The following is a 16089-nucleotide window of genomic DNA, read 5'->3' as shown; positions in this document are numbered from 1 at the left end:
TTGCGTATGTTTAAAATACATAACCTATATGGCCAAAAGTATGTGGACACCTGCTCGTCGAACATCTCATTCCAAAATCATGGGCATTAATGTGGAGTTAGTCCCCCCCTTTGCTGCTACAACAGCCTCCACTCTTCTGGGAAGGCTTTCCACTAGATGTTGGAACATTGCTGTGGGGACTTGCTTCCATTCAGCCACAAGAGCCTTAGTGAGGTCGGGCACTGATGTTGGGCGATTAGGCCTGGCTCGCAGTCGGCGTTCCAATTCATCCCAAAGGTATTCGATGGGGTTGAGGTCAGGGCTCTGTGCAGGCCTGTCAAGTTCTTCCACACTGATCTCGACAAACCATTTCTGTATGGACCTCGCTTTGTGCAAGGGGGCAGTGTCATGCTGAAACAGGAAAGGGCCTTCAAGTTGCCATAAAGTTGGAAGCACAGAATCGTCTTGAATGTATTTGTATACTGCAGCTTTAAGATTTCCCTTTACTGAAACTAAGGGGCCTAGCCCAAACCAAGGAAACCAGCCCCAGACCATTATTCCTCCTCCACCAAACTGTACAGTTGGCACTATGCATTGGGGCAGGTAGCGTTGTACTGGCATCCGCCAAACCCAGATTCGTTCGTCGGACTGCCAGATGGTCGAGCGTGATTCATCACTCCAGAGAACACGTTTCCACTGCTCCAGAGTCCAATGGCGGCAAGCTTTGCGAATGCCTAACCAACGCTAGGCATTGCGCTTGGTGATCTTAGGCTTTTGTGTGGCTGCTCTGCCATGGAAACTCATTTCATGAAGCTCCTGACGTTGCTTCCAGAGGCCGTTTGGAATTCGTTATTGAGTGTTGCAACAGAGGACAGACGATTTTTATGCATTATGTGCTTCAGCACTCAGCGGTCCTGTTCGGTGAGCTTGTGTGGCCTACCAATTCAACGGTTGAGCTGTTGTTGCTCCTAGACGTTTCCACTTCACAATAACAGCACTTACAGTTGACCGGGGCAGCCCTAGCGGGGCAGCCCTAGCAGGGCATAAATTTGACGAACTGATGTCACATCCTATGACAGTGCCTCATTGAAAGTCACTGAGCTCTTCAGTAAGGACATTTTACTGCCAATGTTTGTCAATGGAGATTGCATGGCTGTGTGCTCGATTGTATACACCTGTCAGCAACGGCCGAATCCACTAATTTGAAGGGGTGTCCACACACTTTTGTATTTTATAAATGCCCATCCATGTGGTAGACCCACCATTTGTACAACTGGCTTTCTCATTGGCTTTATTAGACCTGATTCCTGTGACTTGTCATTTTAGCTACGTAAGCTCTGAATATAAGCTACCCAATTTGATCAGTTATTGTGAGCCTATTTGCAATGTGTTTACACAGTGGGAAATGCAGATGTATTTTATTTTTCGCTATGATCTGCTGGTCAAAAATTGACCTATACAAACTTGAAACCACTGATCATGGCAATGGTGTGAAACTCCTGGACAACAGTTGTGATTGTCCATTCCATATTGTCCATTTTACTTTGACCTGTCCTGTTTTTAGGATATGTTGTTTGTTAATGTTACAGTGCATTTCTTTTTTGATTGGGCGCCATTTAGGTTAGGCTATTTGATCAGAGACACCTGCATGATGTAAAAAGTGTCCATCTCATTACATTGTCGTACATTTTACCTCCAGCCTGTAGACTACAGAAAAGGCCACATACTCGTTCTACCATATCCTATATCTGCTACGTGATTTATGTTAGAATATTTTTTTGATGGAACGTTGGTGGAGCGCCGCAGCGGCGCGCTGGGGATGGGCAAGCTGAATATCTTGTGCCCCTGCCTTTGACAAAGTGGCCACTGTTTATCACAGGGCGGCATTAGAGCTCACCTAAAAAGCCCATATCCCACTGGTTGAGAGAAATTGTCATTGTTTTTGGGCATATTTATGTGAGGTTTTATGTGTTGTTGTTGGAGGTGCGTCTTGGTCAGTTTAGCTCAGAAAATTCCGCCTCGTCAATCTGCCGTCATAGACAGCCACCTAATCCTGCCTAATGAGCGGGCCGGCCGTGGTTCGGGTTATATATAATATTAAGGGAAAACAAAGATATTTATGAGTATTTGATTAATTAAGGCTGATCATTTTGACCATTGCCCCCCCAAGTTTGCTACCTCAGCAGTTTGTTTGTCTTTACCATGACGTCGACAGGGTTAGTTGCCCCTAGGCTGGGGCTTACGTGCAGGGCTACTACCTCCCCTTACGTGCAGGGCTGAATGGAATACTTCTCTCCGTTGACACTTCCATGGCCTGGCTGAAAAGAGAGGTAAAGCAAACGTTCCCGTTATCTGGTTCCACAGCCCAGAGGGGTAGTAGGATCTCCGGTCCAGGCAGAGATTAAAACATAGGAGCATACAAAACACAACCACATGTGAAACGCATTAGGCCCACAAAGTTGAGTCTCTGTCTGGGACATGCCGTTCCCTTCAGCCCAGCAACAGGAGAAAAGCCTGCACTGCTGACAACCCTACACATACCTCTGTCAGTAAATGGTGAAGCAAAGCAGTAACATTGCCATGACATAGAAGCAGCAGTCGATTTGTTTTCTCTAAAATGTATTATGGTGTATTGTGGACTTTGAACTGAATGGGGAAATCTTCCCATCCATCCACCCACCGATCTATCTATCAATCGATCCACCCATCTACTGTATCTATCCATGAAACTAAAAATCTCTCCTCTGCTGTGAACATTGCTCACCGCGAGAGATTTGTTTTGCTCCCACCATCCCCAATCCTCCAACATTGCTCAGTCTACCCTGGCCTGGAATTGTGGTTAATTCTAGATTGTTGGAGAAGGCTGTGAGGTTGAATGTCTGCCAAATAGTCAGTCTCTAATGATTTGATGCTGACGACTGCCTATGATGCTCAAAACACAAGAGGACTTATTTCTGTCCGATAAAATGCAAAACGCATCCTGAGTGCTTGACTCAAACCACTCACCACCCTTACTAGAGGTCGACCGATTATGATTTTTCAACGCAGATACCAATAATTGGAGGACCAAAAAAAGCCGATACCGATTAATCGGCCGATTCTTTTTTTACCCATTTACTTGTAATAATGACAATTACAACAATACTGAATGAACACTTATTTTAACTTAATATAATACATCAATAAAACCTATTTAGCCTCAAATAAATAACGAAAGATGTTCAATTTGGTTTAAATAATGCAAAAACAAAGTGTTGGAGAAGAAAGTAAAAGTGCAATATGTGCCATGTAAGAAAGCTAACGTTTAAGTTCCTTGCTCAGAACATGAGAATATATGAAAGCTGGTGGTTCCTTTTAACATGAGTCTTCAATATTCCCAGGTAAGAAGTTTTAGGTTGTAGTTATTATAGGAATTATAGGACTATTTCTCTCTATACGATTTGTATTTCATATACATTTGACTATTGGATGTTCTTATAGGCACTTTAGTATTGCCAGTGTAACAGTATAGCTTCCATCCCTCTCCTCGCTCCTACCTGGGCTCGAACCAGGAACACAACGACAACAGCCACCCTCGAAGCAGCGTTACCCATGCAGAGCAAGGGGAATAACTACTCCAAGTCTCAGAGCGAGTGACGTTTGAAACGCTATTAGCGCGCACCCCGCTAACTAGCTAGCCATTTCACATCGGTTACACCAGCCTAATCTCGGGAGTTGATAGGCTTGAAGCACAGCAAAAAACTTCTGGCAAAACGCAGGAAAGTGCTGTTTGAATGAATGCTTACGAGCGTGCTGCTGCCTACCATCGCTCAGTCATACTGCTCTATCAAATCATAGACTTAGTAATAACATAATAACACACAGAAATACAAGCCTTAGGTCATTAATGTGGTCGAATCCGGAAACTATCATCTCAAAAACAAGACGTTTATTCTTTCAGTGAAACACGGAACCGTTCCGTATTTTATCTAACGGGTGGCATCCATAAGTCTAAATATTCCTGTTACATTGCACAACCTTCAATGTTATGTCATAATTACGTAAAATTCTGGCAAATTAGGCGGCCCAAACTGTAGCATATACACTGACTCTGCGTGCAATGAACGCAAGCGAAGTGACACAATTTCACCTGGTTAATATTGCCTGCTAACCTGGATTTCTTTTAGCTAAATATGCAGGTTTAAAAATATATACTTCTGTGTATTGATTTTAAGAAAGGCAGTGATGTTTATGGTTTGGTACACATTGGAGCAACGATACGGACCGCATCGATTATATACAACGCAGGACACGCTAGATAAACTAGTAATATCATCAACCATGTGTAGTTAACTAGTGATTATGATTGATTGATTCATTGTTTGTTTTTTATAAGATAAGTTTAATGCTAGCTAGCAACTTACCTTGGCTTACTGCATTCGTGTAACAGGCAGGCTACTCGTGGAGTGCAATGTCATCAGGTGGTTAGAGCGTTGGACTAGTTAACTGTAAGGTTGCAAGATTGAATCCCCTGAGCTGACAAGGTAAAAATCTGTCGTTCTGCCCCTGAATGAGGCAGTTAACCCACCGTTCCTAGGCCGTCATTGAAAGTAAGAATGTGTTCTTACCTGACTTGCCTAGTTAAATAAAGATTAAATAAAGATGTAAAAAAAAAAGAAACGGCCAGATCGGTGTCCATAAATACCGATTTCCGATTGTTATGAAAACTTGAAATCGGCCTTAATTAATCGGCCATTCCGGTTAATCGGTCGACCTCTAACCCAAACTGTAGCGGTCCATTGAATACATGTCTGTTTTCTGTTGGTACAGAGTAGATGTTCAATAATTTCAGAAATCCTTCAATTGTTAAAAGCTGTAAAAATAAATATTTATGCAACCCATAGCATATTACAATGATCTTCAACTGGCGGCCTGTGGTCCAAATCTGGCCCACGAGTCGATTTGATGTGGCCTGCAAAAGTTACCTAAATTAAGTTAAATACCCACGACATAATACATCACGTTGCTTATTGCAGTCATTCATTGGTCACTCTGGTCTGTGTCTCCCTCCTCCAGGTGGCCTACAGTACAGTGTGGTGAGTTCCCTGCCCATTCCTAGCAATGCCGTCTCCTTGCTCTCTCCTGTGCCGCCTGGCCACACTTCTCTGTGTGTGGGCACTTTGCCAGGCCCAGTTGGATACGAAGCTACCCCCTGGCACCCCCATCATCCAGCTGCGTCTGGCAGGGGACAAACACAAGCACTACGAGGGCCGGGTTGAAGTGTACTATAATGGAGAGTGGGGCACGGTGTGCGACGATGACTTCTCCATCCATGCAGCCAACGTCGTGTGCAGGGAGTTGGGCTACGTGGAGGCTGTATCCTGGTCTCCTTCTTCCAAGTATGGCAAGGGAGAAGGTAAGGAACACAGGGAGAAGAGATGGTTCAGTAACATGTTGGAATCTGAAATCCACTCTGACCATTGAGACTTTACTTAAAGGGATAGTTCAGAGAAATTATATATTTTGAAACAAATACATGTATCCCAGAAAGGGGAGTCGCTCTTATCCAGAGTGACTTACAGGAGCAATTAGGATTAAGTGCCTTGCTCAAGGGCACAACGACATATTTTTCACCTAATCAGCTTGGTGATTCAAACCAGCGATCTTTCGGTTACTGGCCCAACGCTTTTAACCTGTTCTATTACAACCGGAAGATACATAGGTGAGATACAGTATGTCACTCTTTGCAGGAACTATGATTAGCATAGCAAGGAGACGAAGTCTCAATGGGAACACGAGTCATTAACAAGAGGCGGTAGTGTTAATAACATCAATCATCTAGCTTTTATAGAGAGCAGCCGGAGCTTCATGCAACTCCATACATACTGTCTCATTTACAACCTTCAGTCAGAATTATGGAGTTGGGAAAGTAATTAGACATATGACTGTACTAGAGATCTTCAAGACAAGGGGGAGGATGAGATTATGTCTATGCGTCTGGCTTAGTGTGTTTCCAGTTGCCAATCGTTTTCCTCACGTAGGGTTTGACTGGTGTGTATCAGATAGACTGTAGTGGGTAAAACATTGCTTTTTGAGGGATTATGGTCCAAGACAGGGGAAACGTGCTGCATTAGTCCCGGGATTTCCATAGGACAAATCACATTCTGTTCTGAGCTGCTGAGATAGAAGTCATATGATTCCAAGAACACAGGATGAGATGTTACTATCCTTTGTGCAAGCACTTCCAAGAGTTCATGAACAGTGAGACTGGTGAAATTTGGGGAGCGCATCGTCAGTAGTGTACCTTTGGTTCCTAGGGTGTTTCGGCCTTTCACACTATACACCCTCCCCAAAGGCGGCCAGCGACAGGGTGATCAATCCTACGCTTGCGTCCCATTCCCAATTAGTCATAGGAGTTGCGTTGTTGTTGATAGCCAACATCCCATGGGACTATGCATGGCAGGGGCGTCTTCCTCCCTGAGTCAAGCATTGTTGACCGCATACCTCCTGGCCCTCTCACTTCGGGGCCCAGCTGGGGTCTTTCCTCTTCATCCAGAGCCATTGACTGCTGCCTTCTGCCGCCTCTGATACAGCTTTGATTGCCGAACGCTGGCTCTGGCCCTTAATTCCCAGGTCTCTAAGCAGTCTGGTTGTAGATGTCGCCACAAAACCTCTGCAGCCCACCTCCACTGGTCGGACTTCTGTGTTCCAGCCATGATGCCGTGCTTCGGCAGCTAGATTGGCATAGCGCAGATGTTTCCGCTCATAAGCCTCATCTACTGAGTCCTCCCAGGGTACTGTGAGCTCAATGATGAAGACCTTCTTGAGCGAATGGGACCAGAGCACCATGTCAGGTCTTAGGGTGGTGGTTGCGATCTCCGGAGGAAACACAAGTTGCCGGCCAATGTCAGCTAGCATTTTCCAGTCGCGGGCCAAGCGCAGCTGGTCTCGCTCTAATGGTGTAGAGCCGCTCTTCGGTGGTTTAGCCCCTTCGCGGACAAAGGTCGTCCGTAAGGGGTGTGATGCTGCTGGGGGTGGTAGGGAGTTGGTGGCAGCTCGCTTGTCCTCCAGGGCGGACGCAAGGTTTTTAAGGACTTGGTTGTGACGCCAAGTGTAGCGTCCTTGGGTGAGGCTTGTTTTACACCCTGTGAGAATGTGCCTGAGGTTGGCTGGCATGGAACAGAGGGCACAGTCCGGATCTTCACCATACCATTGGTGAAGATTAACTGGTGTTGGAAGGACGTCATATGTTGCTCTGATGGAAAAGCTCAACCGCCTCGCTTCCATGGCCCACAGATCCTTCCAGCTGATCTTCCTCTTCTCCACACTGTCCCATCGAGTCCACTGTCCCTGTTTGGCAAGAGAGACTGCCTTGGCCCACCTTGCAGCCTCCTCCTGATGGCGTACTTCCTGCACTACCATCTTCCGCCGCTCTGGTGCAGTGGCCTTACTCCAAGCAGCACGGCTAGTTAGCCCAAGGCCTCCTCTCCCTTGCTGAACATGACCCACAATGTCAGCATGTCTGAGGGCTGCTGTTGCCTCCTGGACTGCTTTTCCTGGCCTCCATTTGCGCCCAGTTGCCAAGGTCGGCGCGTTGTTGCTCACCACTGGGTCTCGAGATTCATTCAGTGTAATCTGGAGCCTGGTTTTTGCACACTTGAATTCCTCTGTTAGACTGGTGAGGGGCAGCTTGAGGACACCATCTCCATAGAGGCCTATGGTGGTAAGGCATCGTGGAACTCCGAGCCACTTCTTTAAGTAGCCTGTGACTCCTCTTTCCATCTTCTCCACTGTTGAGATTGGAACCTCATACACTGCTAGGGGCCACAACACCCGGGGTAGGAGACCAAACTGCAGACACCAGGCCTTTAACTTTCCAGGTAGCTGGGTGTTGTCGATGGACTGTAGGCTACTACTGATGTCTTTGCGCAGCTGTTGCACCTGGTCTTTGTCCTTCAGGCTTGCATCATACCACCTTCCAAGGCTTTTTACCGGCTGCTCAGACACTGTTGGGATTTGGTCATCTCCGATGAAGAATTTCAGGTCAGAGAGTACTCCCTTCACAATCGAGATGCTGCGTGACTTGGATGGTTTAATCTTCATACGGGCCCAGCTGATGTTCTCCTCGAGTTTTCTGAGCAGTCTCCTGGTGCATGGGACAGTGGTGGTCAATGTTGTAATGTCGTCCATGTAGGCTCTGAGTGGAGGGAGGCGGAAACCAGAGTCGACTCGCTGTCCACCAGCAACCCATTTTGAGGATCTGATGATAACCTCCATTGCCATTATGAATGCCAACGGAGAAATGGTACATCCCGCCATTATACCTACATTCAGGCACTGCCATGAGGTGGTGAACTCTGAGGTGGTGAAGCAGAACTGCAGATCCTTGAAGTACGACTTCACCAGCGTTGTGATGGTGTCCGGTATGTGGAAAAATCTGAAGGCAGACCACAGGAGTTCATGGGGCACAGAGCCAAATGCATTGGCGAGGTCGAGGAAGACTACGTGGAGGTCCCTTTTCTCCACCTTGGCCATTTGGATCTGGTGCCAGATCATGCTGGAGTGTTCCAAGCAGCCAGAGAACCCTGATATTCCTGCCTTCTGTACAGATGTATCGACGTACGCATTCCTTTGCAGGTACTCGGACATCCTCTGGGCAATGACCCTAAAGAAGATTTTACCCTCGACATTCAGTAAGGAGATTGGGCGGAATTGGCTGATGTTCACTGCATCCTTCTCCTTAGGGATCAGGACCCCGCCTGCCCTACGCCACACTTTGGGTATTATCTTCTTCTGCCAAGCTGTTCTCATAAGCCTCCAGAGGACCCTCAGGACGTCTGGTGCGTTCTTATACACTTTGTACGGGACTCCATTTGGCCCCGGGGCTGATGCTGTTCTTGCCCGTCGAACTGTGTTTTCCACCTCTTTCCATGTCGGAGGGCTGGTCTCAATATGATGTTCCGGGGGTTCAATGGGTGGGATATCTGATGGGATGGCCAGATGTTCATGTCGCTTTGAGTCAAAGTTTGTTGTTATCAGGTGCTCCTCTAGGTCTTTCTTTGTTGTTTTTAGAGCTCCACTTTTTTCCTTCGTGAAGAGACTTTTAAGGAACTTGAAGGGATCTTTATAGAATCGAGTTCTAGTTTGTTCTTTCTTCCTTCTGCGTTTCCGTAGGTTCTCTGCTCTACGGAGGGATGCCAACCGGGTTTTAATGTCAGCCTGAAGTGCCTCTATGCCCTCCTTTTCCACTTCCGAGGCCTTCTTCCACTGTTTCTTAAGCTGTCTCCTTTCTTGAACGAGGCGCTTGATTTCTTGTTGCCTCCTGGAAACTGGTGGGGTTGGAACCTTTCTCCCGCCTTTTGCCTCTTGCACTCCAAAGCTTTCTGCCCCGTACTCATAGATGATGTCCCCCATCCTCTCCAACTTCTTCTCCAGTGTGCCTCGAAGTTTCTCGAGGGTCAAGGTAAGGTCAGTATTCACTGCTTCCCACAACTTCTTGTCACTGGCGCCAGGCCACTTCACATACGGTCTGTGCCCTGGTAGTCTCCTCTCGACTGCAGGTCTGGGAGGCTGGGTGAGTTCCACTCCTGTTGTTGGTTCCACCTCAGTTGTTACTTCGGTGCTTGAGTTTATGTCCTCCATGACAGTGGTACTGATGCACTGCAAACTATGGTTTGCGTCCAGTTGCTGTGCTTCATTCGACTGATTTGATCGCTTTCGCAGAAAGTGATCAATGCGAGGCCTCTGTCTCTCTTTACCCAGACACCCCTTCTTCCCCTGGTGGATCCTCAACCCATGGTGTGATGTAACTTTCCTCCAACCACAGACACATACCTGCATCTGTTTGTGGCCTGCTGTTGCAGCGGAACTTGTGACAGTTGCTGTGGTGATCTCTTGTGCTGTGCTCTCATTACTCGTAGTCGTTTCCGGTCCAGTCGTTACCATGTTGTCAGCCGATGAGTCATCTTCCTCCCCCGCTCTCGCAGACTCTAGGGGTATTCTCGTATGTTGACTTTCTGTAGCTAAAAGCGGGTGTTTCCAACATACTGCGAAGTATGGGAAACTACAGAAATGGGAAGCTACCCCATGACTGCCCCATATAATGTCAGTGGTGTCTAGTTCACTGCATGTGCCCAGATGATTTCTTGATCTTGAAATATGTAGACTGAAGCGTTGTTCACTGGGAAAGCTATACTTTTTTTCACAGGGAACATAGAAATAAGGTGTGGATATCCACCAGCACAGGCCCGACATTCCAGGAGCAATTCTGCAACATTTAAAATCTCAAAAGGCTGAGTTAATATGCCCTATCAGAATCTGAAGAGAACAGTAGACCATTTAGATTAGTCTAAAGAGCCATAAATGTTTTTCTTTACAAGTGATGGCAACTGGAATTCTGTAACACTTATTTCTTGCATGAAGTAGTCAATCTAACCTAAGCAATAGGTGAGTTGTCATGAACTCATTAAGCCTAGTCCTGGACTTAAAATAATGTTCAACGGAGAATATACTGTACAATGAAGGTTGATAACTAGACAGGCCCAAATTGTTACCCAAAGGTGTTGTCTGTTGAAGCCTAAAATGGGGCATGGTGTGCGCCGATGACTTCTCCATCCATGCAGCCAACGTCCATTGAGAATGGAGAATGGAGAGGGTCCCCTTACCTTCATGTGGTCATCAGAGAATATGTCTCTGTCCCCCATTGTTCGTAGGTCGGATCTGGTTGGACAACGTCCACTGTTCGGGACTAGAGAGAACCCTGGCCCAGTGTGAGTCCAATGGCTTCGGAGTTTCCGACTGCAAACACTCTGAGGACGTGGGAGTGGTGTGTAGCCAGAGACGAATCCCCGGCTTCAAATTCATCAGTACCCTCACCGACAATGTGGAAGTAAGCCTTAAAACATACACACACACGTGTGAGCACATAGAAAAATGCACACACACATGGAAATGCACACAGGTATGTACGCAGGCCGCGCACACACGCCATCTACATGATTGCATCTTTGCTTTGATTGGATGCTGTTAAGGTGCTTGTGTAGCAATTTCACAGCAATGCAGGACATGGGAATATGTGTTTGAAGTTTGAATAATAAACAGAGTAATAATTCCTTGATATCAGAGATCTAGTGTGGAAATGTCTTACAGTTAGCTCGGTTGCGGTGACCGTATTGCAGGCCACACAGGCAGTCATGAGTCTTGACCGCAGTCGAATTCCATGTGACCTTTGAGTCATGGTAATCTCCTTTTATGCGCTCTGGACATGCGTTGGTAGTACCCAACTTGCTAACGACCATCTGGTCGCTAATGGCCTGGTCCCGAGGGCTCTATTGTCCCTCTAACCACTCTGACATAAATGCAATTGAAAATCACATCAAACACATCATCAAAACAGTATGATTCTTTAAAAATCACCTCACTGTGATGATCAATTTGAAGAAAGAAGTAAAAAAAAAACGGGTTGGAACTGAGTGGAAAACATGGTCGTTGTGGATGTTGTTTCAAAGCCAAACCAACTAAATGGACAGCGCTTTCTAAGGTGATGATTCATTCAAAACACCTATACAGCATATACAGCCCTCCCCCAAAAAACGGAATGAATATAATGATTGTGCCGTTATACAATACGTAGTCTAATAGCCTAACTTAATATTACGCACAGCAGAAGAAAACTGAGGGCCAACAGTTTAATGAAATATGTTTAGTTGTGAAAACATGTTACTATCGATGTTCCCGAACAGATTTCACTTGGCTTCACAAATTAAGCACTGGGTAGTTGCAGGAACAGGGTTGGAGAGCCCATGGCATACAGAGTTGGGGCGGAGTATCACCTGTCGCACAGAAAGAGGTTGCATGCTCCTCAAACGGGTTGATGCGTAGACTGAAATAAGTGTTCTTATAAGCCCAGACATTTCTATATGCAATCCCGTGTGAAAGAAGAGTTTTGATGACTGCCACTAGAAAGAGAAGGATCCCAGCTGCTACTTTATTTATTTCTCAGCTGCTTATATTAAGCACATACTTCACTATAAACCGGAGTAGCCTTCCCAGCATGATTGAAAAATGAACCATGGGAAAGCGGCCTCCATTCACTATTCGAGTGGATACGGATAACATGTTTCTTCCCCCCTGCCCCTGTTCCTGCCCAGTTGATAATAGGCCATTCTAAATCGAAACTCATTTTACATTTTAGTAAAGATAAGATTAAATGAAGTATTATCTGATGGGTGAAATATGATCGCTTGATGAGAGAACAGCGTGTGCAACCTGGGGCAGGGAACAGAGCGCAAGCTTTTTTACTACTTTCCCAAATCATCAATAGCCTATAGTCGCACCATGCAGCCCATATATGTTTTGATTTCTAAGACATTCTAAGGTTTGTATAATTCACAACTAAAGTTTCAAAATAACTCTAAATCTAGCATAAAGGACCTGTTTCAAATGATCACTTTTACGCTCAGCATAGCCACTTCATATGCTCACTAGTTCAGGAATGGGAAAAATATCCTTTCTATTTTATTCAGCTAGGTGCAATTATATTCTTCTTACTATAAAATCATATAATATAACATAATGGCACGGGACTTATAAGCATACCTTGTCTGGTAAAGGAAGATGGCGCCAACAGACACGGCAGCTCTGCATCTAGCTGTTTCTAGCTCCTAAGCAACTTTGCAGTATTTCATTTTTTTTTTGTGTTATTTTTTACATTATTAGCCCAGAACATTTTTTGTGTTATTACATACAGCCGGAAATAACTTTTGGATAGCAGAGTGGTGGTAACTCACCAGCATTACGACCAGGAATACGACTTTCCCGAATTGGATCCTTTGTTTGTACCCCCCAGGGCAATTGAACTTATCCCAGAAGCTGCTCTAAGACGCCGTTGGCAGAGAAGAGGTATTCAGAGTGGACTTCTAGTCCGACTCAGGAGGAGCACACACCATCCACCGCTTACGAGTATATTACTTGCTAATGTTCAGTCTCTGGCCAATAAAGTAGACAAGCTCAGAGCGAGGATCTCCTTCCAGAGAGACATCAGGAACTGTAACACTCTGTTTCACAGAATCATGGCTCTCTCTGGATATACTGTCCCTATCCATACAGCCAGCTGGGTTCTCAGTACATCACGCAGACAGGAATAAAGAACTCTCCTGGAAGAAAGACGGAGCTGTATGTTTCATGATTAACTACTCATGGTGTGATTGTGATAACGTACAGAAACTCAAGTCCTTTTGTTCACCCGACCTAGAATACCTCACAATTAAATCCCGTATTACCTCCCAAGATAATTATTTTCGGTTATAGTCATAGCCGTCTATATTCCCCCTCAAGCCAATACAATGACGCCCCTCAAGGAACTACACTGGACCGCATTTATTGTAGCTGGGGATTTTAACAAAGCAAATTTCAGGAAAACCCGACCGAAGTTCTGTTAACATGAAGTACTCGCGCTGCTAAAACACTCAACCATTGCTACTCCAACTTCCGGGGTGTCTACAAGGCCCTACCCCGCCCTCCCTTCGGCAAACCAGATAATGACTCCTTTTGCTCATCCCTTCCTATAGGCAGAAACTCAAACAGGAAGTACCCGTGCTAAGGTCTATTCAACGGTGGTCTGACCAATCGGAATCTATGCTTCAAGATTGTTTTGATCACGTGGACTGAGGTATGTTCTGGGTAGCCTCGGATAATAACATTGATATATACACGGACACAGTGACTGAGTTCATCAGGAAGTGTTTAGGGGATGTTGTTCCCACTGTGATTATTAAAACCTACCCAAATCAGAAACCGTGGATAACCACTGCATTTAACCATGGCAAGGTGACTGGGAATATGTTTGAATAGAAACAGTGTAGTTATTCCCTCCATAAGGCAATCAAACAGGCAAAACGTCAGTACAGAGACAAAGTGGAGTTGCAATTGTACGACTCGGACACGAGACGTATGTTGCAGGGTCTACAGACAATCACAGATTACAAAGTGAAAACCAGCCACGTTGCGGACATCGACGTCTTGCTCCCGGACAAGCTAAACACCTTCTTCGCCCGCTTTGATGATAACACAGTGCCACCGACGCGACCCGCTCCCAAGAACTGTGGGCTCTCGTTCTCCGTGGCCGAAGTGAGTAAGCCATTCAAACGTGTTAACCCTCGCAAGGCTGCCAGCCCAGACAGCATCCCTAGCCTTATCCTCAGAGCATGCGCAGACCAGCTGGCTGGAGTGTTTACGGACATATTCAATCTCTTCCTATCTCAGTCTGCTGTCCACACTTGTTTCAAGGTGTCTACCATTGTTCCTGTACCCAAGAAAGCAAAGGTAACTGAACTATATTACTATCGCCCTGTAGCACTCACTTCTGTCATCAAGAAGTGCTTTGAGATGCTAGTTAAGGATCATATCACCTCTCCATTAACTGACACCCTGGACCTAATTCAATTTGCATACCGCCCAAATAGATCCACAGACCATGCAATCGCCATCGCACTGCACACTGCCCTGTCCCGTCTGGACAAGAGGAATACATATGTAATTGACTATAGCTCAGCCTTCAACACCATAGTACCCTCCAAGCTCATTATTAAGCTTGAGGCCCTGGGTCTTAACCCCGCCCTGTGCAACTGGGTATTGGACTTCCTGACGGACCGCCCCCAGGTGGTGAAGGTAGGAAACAACATCTCCACTTCACTGATCCTCAACACAGGGGCCCCACAAGGGTGTGTGCTCAGCCCCCTCCTGTACTCCCTGTTCACCCATGACTGCGTGGCCACGCATGCCTCCAACTCAAACCTCAAGTTTGCAGACGACACAACAGTTGTAGGCCTGAAAATAACCTCTCCCTCAACATCAACAAAACGAAGGAGCTGATCGTGGACTTCAGGAAACAGCAGAGAGAGCACGCCCCTATCCACATCAACGGGACCGCAGTGGAGAAGGTGAAAAGCTTCAAGTTCCTCAGCGTACACATCACTGACAATCTGAAATGGTCCACCCACACAGACAGTGTGGTGAAGAAGGCGCAACAGCGTCTCTTCAACCTCAGAAGGCTGAAGAAATTGCTTGGCCCCTAAGACCCTCTCAAACTTTTACAGATGCACAATTGAGAGCATCCTGTCGGGCTGTATCACCACCTGGTACGGCAACTGCAGTGGCCGCAAACGCAGGGCTCTCCAGAGGGTGATGCGGTCTGCCCAACGCATCACCGGGGGCACACTGCCTAACCTCCAGGACACCTACAGCACCCGATGTCACAGGAAGGCCAAAAAGATCATCAAGGACATCAACCACACAAGCCACGGCCTTTTCAACCCGCTACCATCCAGAATGCGAGATCAAAACAGGTGCATCAAAGCTGGGACCGAGAGACTGAAAAACAGCTTCTATCTCAAGGCCATCAAACAGTTAAATAGCCATCACTAGCCGGCTACCATTACCGTGAGACCGGCAGTAATTTGCATGACAATAACTAGCTGACAAAATGTCATGACCGCCACAGCCCTACTTACAGTAAACCATTTCGTTAAACCTAGTTTCCATGATATCACATTCCAGCCAGACAAGCAGAAGGGGTTCCCTTAAAACAGGGTTTCCCAACTGGTGGCCCGCGCGCCGAATTAGGTTGCAGGTGGTTTTATTTGGCCTGCATGTTTTCTGAGCAAAACAATTAAATATATATTTCTTTTTCATTTTCGTTTTTTTCTGTTGTTGGACATAAAAGACTGTAAAAACACCAGGAAATCAGCTCCAAGGGATTTTAATTAAAGAAATCAAGTATTCACATGCATAATAGAGAGACACGTGATCGTATACAAATGTAAGCAAGATTTTAAATGATTATGTTTTAGTCAAACATTATATCTGTTTGGGCTTCTTGCAGTTAATTTGCAGTCTACAAATTATTTGTAAATATGTTCTGGCCTCCCGACCATCCACGCAAGAAAAAATCAGCCTGTGGCTGAATCTAGTTCATGATCCCTGCCTTAAAAGGTCTGGACTGTGATTGTAAAGCCCTTTTTACATCAGCCGATGTCACAATGTGCTGTGCAGGAACCCAGCCTAAAACCCCAAACAGCAAGCAATGCAGATGTAGAAGCACGGTGGCTAAGAAAAACTCCCTAGAAAGGCCAG

The 16089-nt window shown here is 46.0% G+C and overlaps 1 protein-coding gene across 1 annotated transcript in view; it reads left to right on the top strand.

Moving 5' to 3' along the window:
* LOC129844910 (lysyl oxidase homolog 2A-like) overlaps positions 1-16089 on the top strand; it is a 49426-nt gene that overhangs the window by 3863 nt on the left and 29474 nt on the right. Inside the window, exons 2-3 of the mRNA XM_055913073.1 lie at positions 5035-5374; positions 10671-10846. Coding sequence (XP_055769048.1) covers positions 5080-5374; positions 10671-10846 — 471 coding nt within the window. The 5' untranslated portion in view covers positions 5035-5079. The remainder of the gene's footprint in view (positions 1-5034; positions 5375-10670; positions 10847-16089) is intronic.

This window comes from Salvelinus fontinalis, chromosome 3 (assembly GCF_029448725.1).
Source record: "Salvelinus fontinalis isolate EN_2023a chromosome 3, ASM2944872v1, whole genome shotgun sequence".
In the NCBI taxonomy this organism is placed as follows: Eukaryota; Metazoa; Chordata; class Actinopteri; order Salmoniformes; family Salmonidae; genus Salvelinus; species Salvelinus fontinalis.
This window is presented reverse-complemented; position numbering and strand designations above follow the sequence as displayed.